This window comes from Cryptomeria japonica, chromosome 4, assembly GCF_030272615.1.
Source record: "Cryptomeria japonica chromosome 4, Sugi_1.0, whole genome shotgun sequence".
Taxonomy (NCBI): domain Eukaryota; kingdom Viridiplantae; phylum Streptophyta; class Pinopsida; order Cupressales; family Cupressaceae; genus Cryptomeria; species Cryptomeria japonica.
This window is the reverse complement of record NC_081408.1, coordinates 760,041,377-760,051,269: the sequence shown is the minus strand read 5'-3', so window position 1 is coordinate 760,051,269 and position 9,893 is coordinate 760,041,377. Positions and strand designations below refer to the sequence as shown.

General features: G+C 34.9%; 1 protein-coding gene across 1 annotated transcript; it reads left to right on the top strand.

Moving 5' to 3' along the window:
* The first annotated feature begins 1,059 nt into the window (after nt 1–1,059).
* LOC131875370 (U-box domain-containing protein 33-like) lies at nt 1,060–2,826 on the top strand. Its single transcript, XM_059219473.1, has 7 exons — nt 1,060–1,210; nt 1,286–1,404; nt 1,515–1,639; nt 1,721–1,845; nt 1,960–2,183; nt 2,278–2,418; nt 2,506–2,826. Exons 1-7 carry the CDS (start codon nt 1,060–1,062, stop codon nt 2,824–2,826), a joined length of 1,206 nt encoding a protein of 401 aa, XP_059075456.1.
* The last annotated feature ends 7,067 nt before the right edge of the window (nt 2,827–9,893 follow it).

Sequence of the window (9,893 nt, the reverse complement as noted above, 5' to 3'; positions counted from 1 at the left end):
TTCTCACAAGTTCACTTAGAAATGGTACCCTTTCAAGGTGGATATTCTTTTAAGCATATGAAAATATAGTTATGAAACTTTATTTAATCATACTTCTGTTGAAAAATGTTTCTCATTATATTATAAATCTATGATTTTCTCTAATGTGATTATGAAAATTAAGGGGAAAGATAGTAAATTCATTCTCTAAAAGATCAAGTTGTTCAGCTTTAGGATTGTTTGGTAGAGCTCAATGATATGGTGGAAAAGACTAACGAAGAGGAGTACAACAAAATTGAACATGGTCTCACTGCTATTATTGATATTGGAAAAGGTATACAAGTAAAGTGGTTATGGATAAAGTATCAGGAAACTTGAAGATTAAAAAGAAACTTAAAATATAGAGTAGTGAAACTAGAGAACAAAAGTAAAAGAACCTCTCAATTAATTTATATCACATTACTATTAATATAATAATACAACATTAAATTCAAATTCAAATTTACTCATAAAATAACATAACATGAATATACAAATCTAATATCCAATTATAATTTTTTTTAAAACAAATTGAATAGCTTGCACTCGTTCATGTCCCCATGTCAATGGTGAGTTTTAAGTCATAGGGAACCTAGGAAGTGCCAAACCTAGGTTAACACGTACTTGATAATTTTTTTCTCATCATAAGAATATATCTCATGGCTATTTTCTATAAATATTCGTTGGTCTACTTATTGAGGTATTACTATACACTGACCTAAAAAACCAATCCATAAAAAAATATATATAAAAAAAAGTTTCCTCCAAATAAGTTACTTTTTAGTTGACACGATCGAGCACGCCAAAAACTATAGATGGTCATTGGTGTAATCATCGTTGGCGGTGTTTCATATTTTCGAGTACGCGAAAACCTATAAATGGTCATGGGTGTAGTCGTTGGCGGTGTCTTCAAGTACACAAAAAAAGGTATGGGATCTTTCAAGCCACATTTACAGACTTCTTTTAGATATCCCCCATTACAGACTGTTTGTGACTCTACGTAGCCAGTTACAGCCATTAACCGTGCGTGAGGACTCTGTAATGGGGAGCCAATGCCAGGATGTTTATGTGGCCCTAGGAAAAGACCCGTTACAAAGCGTTTCTACTCTCCAATGGACTCTCCAAAACAAACCAGCTGACTCTCTCATTTTACTTCATGTTCAGCTTCCGATTACAACCATTCCATCGCCGTGTAAGTGTTCAACTAAATTTGGATTCAAATTTGAGTCATTTTCATTTGCTTCAAAATTCTCACTTTTAATTGCAGTTGGGAAAATTCCTGTTAACCAAGTATGTGACAGTGTCGTGGAGGCGCACAAGGAGGATGAAAAGCGAAAGATAAATGATTGTATGGAATTATACTTGCAGATTTGTTCGGAAGTCAAGGTATGAATCTCAGCCCTTTAGTAAATAAAAGGATACCCGACCTGGTATTTATGATTCGTAAGTGAAGGATTTCCAATACGGAGTATCTGAAATACTTTGATATACAACAGGTGAAAGCAAGGGCTTTGATAGTTAAGAAGCCGAATGTATGCAGGGGAATTGCCGATACGGTTTCAGAGCTGGGTATCAGGAAGCTTATCATGGGCACATCGTCAGGAGGCGGTGCAAAATCCAAGTACGCGGAAAAATGTTTTAGTTTGTATCACCATCAAGTTTCTTCGACGAAGTCATAGTTTTTTAATTAAGCTCGGTACAGGAAATGGAAAATGCAACGAGGCAAAGCGGGTTATGTGCTAAGACACACGATCAACTCCTGTGACATATCGATCGTGTGTAAAGGAACACTTGTAGTAGCAAGGGAAGCATCTGCCCTGGATAATGGTCTGTAATTTTTCCAAATTTTCAAAATTTTATGTGCTTTTATTGCAGCTGAAATTTACCAACACCATTGTCGTTTGCTAATGTAAATTTCGAAACTAACTGGAACATCAGCAGAGGATTTTGGTCGATCGTTTTCATTCCAGGCAAAGTTCGAACCAGAGATGCCCGCCTCCATTAAAACTCCTAATTTGAGGAATTTTTCATTTGCGGGAGGGTTTATGACGAAAATTGTGGGATATTGTATGTCTGGTTGGGCCAAGGAAGTGAACAAATCTCGTAACCATTCTTCTGACGTACAACTTGCAGGAAGTCAACAATTTCATAGCCATAAAACTGAAGTATCTCTACTATTTTCTCACTTTAAACATTTCATTCTCTCTTCTCAAAGTTATAATACCTACGAGAATTACAAATATTCAAAATGAAATGCAGCAGGAGAGGACAGATACTGAAACCCTGAAACTTCTGCTCAAGGAGGCCTTGGATGTGGCGGAGAATGCAAGGAGAGAAGTGCAAACAGAGACTCTAAGACGTAAGAATGCAGAGGCGGCTGCCAGGAAATCAGCTCGCAAGGTACAGCACTGTTTTTTCTTTTCTATTATTTAAGACGCACTGGCTGGGACCGGGGTAAAAATGCTTGAATTTTTGTGTATTTATCAGTTTGCAGCCATTAAAGCTGCCCTACAAGACGCAATCTTAGTCTCAAAAATGAAAGAAGAGTATTGCCAAGAGTTAACGAGGAGGCCAAAGGAAAGGGAAGAGGAGTTCCAAGCAATGGTCAAGAGCTGGAAATCAGTGGCGACAAAGGTTGCGAAATTCTCAGATGGAGGTCACCAAGCTGTCCAGGTGCTCCATGCCGCAGATCAGAAGCTCGCAGTGAATGTTGATGGGATTTTAACCCCAACGACTATTGTCCTGTTTTGTTTATCGTCTGTCCTGTTCTATCAGCAATTGTTTAAGTCTCGGCATGGAAATATTTAACAGAACTGACCCATTCCCTAGTTCAGTCACGTTTTTCTTTTACTTTCTGAAGTTTCGCTGTCGTGGTATGGCCAGCCCCTCCATTCAATGACCTCAGTCTCATCCGTTTTTCATTGTTATATCCATTTTTAATGTTAGGTACTGGTTTTGTAAGAAAAAAGGCAGATGCTCTTTAAATTTTTTTGGCAGCTATAATTGAATTGCCCTGTGTTATTACTTTTGAGTTTTGATAAAGGAAAGTAAAGACGAAGCTCTCATAAAAAACAATTAGTAAGAAATTTGAAAAAGTATTTGAACACTCTTTATAACATTAAAGATTTGAAGTTCTGTAACTAGTCTGTGTAATTTCAATATATTTAACAGTGGTCCATTTTTATACAATTTTTTTTAAATTTTTTTCTCTTCTTTTGTATTTAAACATAATTTATTCAGACGAGTTTATTACAATTAAGGTTTTATTCTACATAGGTTATCAAAGCACATATCATCACAGCCAACAATGACAGTTTCAAGAATATGTTTGATAAATTCTCAAATTTCTCAACTCAATGATAAAAATTATGACTATTAACACAATCAGGCACCTTACCAGCCATGCACAAAAGCACCTTTTACAAATTTGTAATATTAACAAAGTCAAAACAAGCAAATGATATCTTATAAACATTATATCAACGAATTACCTCTTGGTAAATTTAGGTAAGTTACAAATGTTAAAATGTTAAAACCATGTATATTAAGGACTATGAATCAATAAACTTATTTTTCACTCAAGTTATTAGATTATTTAACCAAATTCAATCTCATGGTGATATTTTTTGAAGGCAAAAGCATAGTTGAAAAGATTCTAAAGAATTTATCAACAAGTTGTGGCCATAAAAGAGAAAAAACTCTCACAATTCTCAATAGATGAGTTTAATGCATCTCTTTTTTCTTGTAAGCATAGACTAAGCTGGTCATCAAACTCATGTTTGGAGATTCACTTTGAATCAAAAGATTTAGTTATGGTAGGGCAAGAAAAAAAATCCAAGCTTAGAGCTAGAGGAAAAATTCACAAGGAAGTGGAAAAACTAGCTCAAAAATTAAAGTGGAAGAGGTGGCAACTAGCAATTAATTCGAAATAAATCTCAAAGATAATTCAAAATAAATCTCAAAGAGAAATCTCAAGTTCAATGCCATTATTACAACAATATATGACCATTATTCAAATTAATGTAAGAAAAAAAAAGATTTTAATAAACAAAAAAAATGTGAAGTTCATAGTGGAGACCTCTCCTAACCACTCATTGCTAAGATTTCTCTTAAGATTGGAGAGTTACAATGGAGATAGACCTTGGACTATGAAGGGATTTCATTTAGGTGTAGACACTTCTTTGCAACTAGGCACTTGTCTTCTTCTTGTCCTTACAATTATCAACTTTACTCCTCTCCTACATAGTGGAAAGATGATGAATGTTATCATCTCATGGAATTTTTAGTGGATTCTATTTCAACTTTGAAACATCTCTCTCCATTGATTATTTTTTCTTCGACAACTCTTATCTGCTCAACCCCAGTTGCTGAATTTCTAGCATCCCATGTCTCTACAATTGGTGTTTTTAATGCCTCAATGACCCCTACTCCTATTGTTCTCTCTTTACATAATGGTGATGCCCCTCTAGCTCCTTTGGTTTCTCACACTAGACTTATCTCCTCTATGGTCCTTGACTCCCCATCTCTCAACTGCCAAATTCCATTTCTAGGTTTAGTGGCTTGACTTTTAGACTCATCTACTTCTTTAAAGGGTTCTGCCAACACTGGTCCCCTTGTTTGTCTAGAAGAGGATTCTTCTTGAATAATAGTATGATGAAAGAAAAAAGGTCATACTCTTCTGGCCCAAAAATCTTAGATTTTTCTAGTGGGCTTTCTTCTCGGTCTTACACTTATTTTTAGTAGTGTGTTGGTTTGTTTTGGTTCAGCTTTACATTTTTTTTCTTAAGTTACCGAGGTCTAACTCTATTGTCCTTCAAGATTTATTATGGTCTAGTTTGTATGATCTGTAATGGGTTGGAGCCCTTCCCTAATTACTTTAATAAAGAATATTATTAAATTTCACTAGAGAAATCTAAAACTAAAGCTCTATAATTTTAGTACACAAAAAGATAATAAAAAATATGTAAGAGTTTTAGATTTAAGATGTAGTAACCATTGTAAGTATTAAGGTGTCATCTACCTTGTAAATCCTATGGCATGGTTTAAACATCCAAGGAAAGTGTCATGGGGAATTTAGGGTTTATTGAAAAAATAATTTATGATATTTATTCTCACTATTATTTGTGATGCATTCATAAGGGGTGACGAGTTTCACTAGTGGAAGTGATAGTGGATAATAAACATAATTATTTAATATTATTTTCCCATTTTGATTCCTAGAATGATATAATCAATGACATATTAAGTGGAGGAATGAGTGACCTTGGGGCTTCTCCAATGGACACTTTGAAGAGATAGTATTTCTTGGTATTGCATTATTTATTGCATTTAGTGTAATGATTATCTTTCACGTTTTGGCACCTAAGTTGGAGGAAAAGTGTTGGATCAAAAAATAACATCCTTTCAACTTTGTGGAGAAAATACAAGGGGTAGGGACATTTGGAGTAAATTTCCTTCTTTGGATGTCTTGTTGGTTGCTTCAGAGCTCTTGTCATTCTATATTAACAACTCTTTGGATGTGAAGCGAAGATGAACAGTTGAGTGTAGACTTACTCTAATGAACAAGGATAGGTGACATAAGGAGGTTTTTTATAGATACGTAAATTCTACCATGTTGGAGGAATAGAGAAGACTTGAAGTGAATGCATTATAATCATATTTATTTATTGATAATTAGTACTTAGTCTCTCTTTTTGGTGGATTTTTTCTCACAATGGTTCCTCCACATAAATTATTTGTTATGTGATTCTTCTCTCTCTTCTTGGTGGATCTTTTCTCGCAATGGTTGCTCCACATAAATTCTTTGTTATGTGATTCTGCTATAATTGCTCATATTTTAGTATCATAGTGAAGAATGATCTAAGCATGGTATTTTGTATTGAGGAAACATGATTTTAGATTTGTATATAAGTTTTAGATTTTCAATTGTTAGTTGTCCAGTCCTTATATATATTGGTTTATTAGATAGAAATTAAATTTCTTAATCTTTCAACATTTGGACCTATATATTTCTTAGAAACCATATGATAGGAAATCTAGAGGTATTTTATAGTTTGGATGAGATATTAAAATGTGAAAAAATAAAGTATTAGTCATAAAAAAAAAGGACACATTAATATTCTAAATAAGTATGATTTTTTTGTTACCTATTAATGGAACTACGTGGGTTGATCCTTCTATGAACCTAAGACTTGGAGTGAAATGGGAGAAACTAGAGATAGGATGGATAAAATTTAATTTCAATGGAGCCTTGAAAGGAAACCTAGTTTGGAGTGGGCTTGGATATGTAGTATGGGATCATAATGGAAAGGTAATGATAGAGAAGGCAGACTACTTGGGTGAAGTAAATAATAATGAATCTAAATATCATATGAATTTACTTGGTCTGAATTGTAAGCTAGAACTAAAGGCAAAAAAAATGCATCCAGAAGGAGATTCACTCATTAGTGTTAATGCTATGAGGCAAAAATTTATCTCAAATTGGAAACTAAAGAAATGGTTGAATTTGATTTGGGAGGTGGTTGGTTTGTTCAATAAATTCAAAATAATACAGATTTTCCTTGAGGGAAATGAGTTACCCAATTCTTTGGCCAACTTAGTAGTTCACTAGGTCACCAATGATGATGAGGTAGGATGGATGGGTGCATCATTTATAGAAACATGGATATAAATGACATAATTACTTCAGAGTGGAAACAATGATGATTATACGAGATATTTATAGATTTTAATGCTTGGTCATGGAGTATTGATAATAATTCATGTGTGGAGTCTGACTTTTCATTTATGAAATATTATATAGAGTTTAGCTGCATAATATGACAAGTCATTTGTTTCAATCTAGCAAGAATTGGTTTTTGAGCAAGAGCTTTGGATATCCTATTAAGGTAGGTGAGCAAGAAGAGACAAATGTCTTCTTTGGGTAAAGTTAGGAAAAATTTATCAAATTTGGTTATCAATAGAAGGTTAATATTGGTCTCACAACTATGTTTTTGGCCAAACTTCTAGACACTAGGAAAGAAAAGGAGATGACCAAGGTTATCTACAAGAGACTAATTTGGAGAACCATTTCAAGAGAACTAGGAGATATTATAAAGAATGTGAATGTTGAGGGGTGTCCCTTTGTTGAAGGACTACTATATTATGTGACTGCAAGAAGGAGGTTGATAAATTTCTACTTATCCACTCCCTTTCTCCTTCACTTCTACCCAGAAAGAAGGTTTTAGTTGAAAGGAGTATTATTTTTCTAAAAAAAATGCTTAAGTTGTTGCTTGATGCCAGTGTAGGTTGGCTTGAGAATTATCTAAAAGAAGAGGGCTACACTTGCCTGAGAATTATCTAAAAGAAGAGGGTCTATTGGGACATGGGAGTGAAGTGGAGAAAGATAAATAATTAGGGGTGGAAATCAAAGAGGATATGGATGAGATAGAAGAGGGGTCAATGCTTAATGGGTGGATTGAAGACCATTCATAGTATTGTATGGATTGTGTGGTGAAAGCTCCGTTAGTGGCTTAGAAGACTCGCTAAGACGGTAATTGACATGGGTCTTGGTATTTTTTGGCTGGGATTTTTGCAAAAGGTGTCACTCAAATCAATGCATTTTTAGTCAATGTGTAGTATGATTTTATCCTTCTTCATTTTCCCTTTGGATATTTTTTATAGAAACTAGTTGGGTTGGTCTTTGGATACTTTTTATTGATCATAGTTAGTATGGTTAAGTTAGTTTTATTTGTAGTTAGTATATGGGCCAAAATATGGTATGTATGTTTTTTGGTGCTCTCCTTAGTATTGAGCCCCATCTAGGAATGTCAAAATAATGTAGATGTAATACCTTTTTTTAATATAATTAGGTGAAACCCCTTAGCTAACATTTAATATTAAAAGAAAATATGAAAATATTTTTATCTAATATGTCTACTTTGTTCCTCGTTTGAAATAATATGGTTGTTGATAGGCTTTCCAACTTGGGCCCCTTCTACAAGGGTATTAATGTATTTGTAGATCTGCACAATTTCCTCGACAAAACAAATGCCATGTTAGATGAGGACAAGTAGATCTAGGGAGTTAATAGATTCGAAAATTGCTTTTTTATTCGGTATCTTCACCGCAGTGTACTTCCATCTTATTTTTGAGGTGGATTGATGCTATTAATGGTAGGGAAAGTAATTTTTCCTTTATCACCTCTGGAAAGGCTTGTTTCCATTCTGGTTTGGGTGAAATTGCTATGGTGCCTAACTTTAGGTTTTCTACTTCTAAGATGGGAGGAGATTTAATTGAAATAGAGATAGATTCCTATGATAAGTATAAAGATAATATTTCCCTCTGGGAGAAGGTGATTAAATGTAATTTAGCTAATTATGTGGAGGGTATGAAGGGCTTCAACCTTGCAATTTCATAGGAGTTCGCTTGGTCTTGGAAAAATGACACTGTTTAAATGGGGAAGGTAAAATATACTATGTTGGTAGAGACTATTGTTATTGTGATGGGGCTCCCAATAGAGGCAAATAATTTCCAAAAGAATCCAAAAAGGAACTATAGAGAAGATTTTAAAAGGTTTCTGGGCCCTGGTGCGAAGGTGGCCTACCACCAAAGCAGCTTCAAAATGGATGACTTTCCTGGTGTTTGGAAGGATGTGGTTGTGCTTTTGATGAAGTACTTCTTCATTATTGATAGGAACTTCAAAATGTTTCACTCTCAATTTCTCTCAATGCTTAATCACCTTCAGTATGGGGTAAGAATGAATTTTCCCTTCGGGATCTTCACTTCTATCTCCCAGTCTATCGAGGTTGCTAAGTCTAATGGATCCCTTCCCTTGCATCAAGGGATTATTGTATGTCTATATAAGTTCCATTTGAGTTTAACCCCTATCATTGTCCCTATCGTAAATCCCCTCGAGTCTGACTCAAGTCTAGGTCTCTATGTTGAGCTCTCAATGAATTAATCTACAATTGTTTCTTCTACTAAACCCCAAAATGTTCCTACTAGGTTTAACCCATCTCGTAATGCAAAATCCAAGACCCCTTTGGGTTCTCCTGCTAGTGAAACCCCAACTTAGAAAATGGTCACTATTGAAGATGATTCAGAGGACATGACTTCCTCTTAGTTTACTAGGTCTGATTGGTCCTTGGATAACTTTGAGTGTAAAGAGTCTTATCCCCTGTCCCCCCATTCCCCCTATGATTCCATGTAAATCCTCCCCTTGAAGTGCTTTGTTTAAGGAGGAATTCCCTCTTTTTGCAAAAAAGGTTAATAAATTGTGTGAGGGGTTTAAAAAACGTGAACCAGTCCTCCATTAGTTGCTAGGACAATTTGAGGTGGCGAAGAAGAAGATTAACAAGCTCAAAGTAATTATTGATGTGGAGGCCAGAGCCTAAAGTTGGGCAAAAGATGAGCGAGAGAAGAGGGCTTGGGTGGAAGTGGATAAGTTTGTAGGCATGATCAAGAAATGGGAAGCAGTAGACAATTCAATTAAAGAGCTCACAAAAAAAGTTGGTCAAACAAAAAAGATGAATGATTTGGTCGAGATGGTGGAGGTTCTCCAGGCTAACCAGAAAGAAATGAGGTGTTCCATGGAGAAAATGTTTGATCAACATAGGGAAATCACAAAAAATAAATCTATTATAGTCCATGACATTCAGGATGAGATACCAAGGAGGTAGGCTAAGAAAAGAAGACATCTCGAGTCTCCAACTACAATAGCGTTGGAAGCATTTGTTCTTAAGGTGAAATCCATGTTCGACACAATTGTTTTCTCTAAAAAATCTTTGTGCTAGATAAGGGTAAATACATCTATGTGTATAGTAAATTGGAGTTTTCTGGACCATCTTGTAGGCCATTGGTTCATTATTTTAGAGGGATTTTTTTCTTTTGTTGTT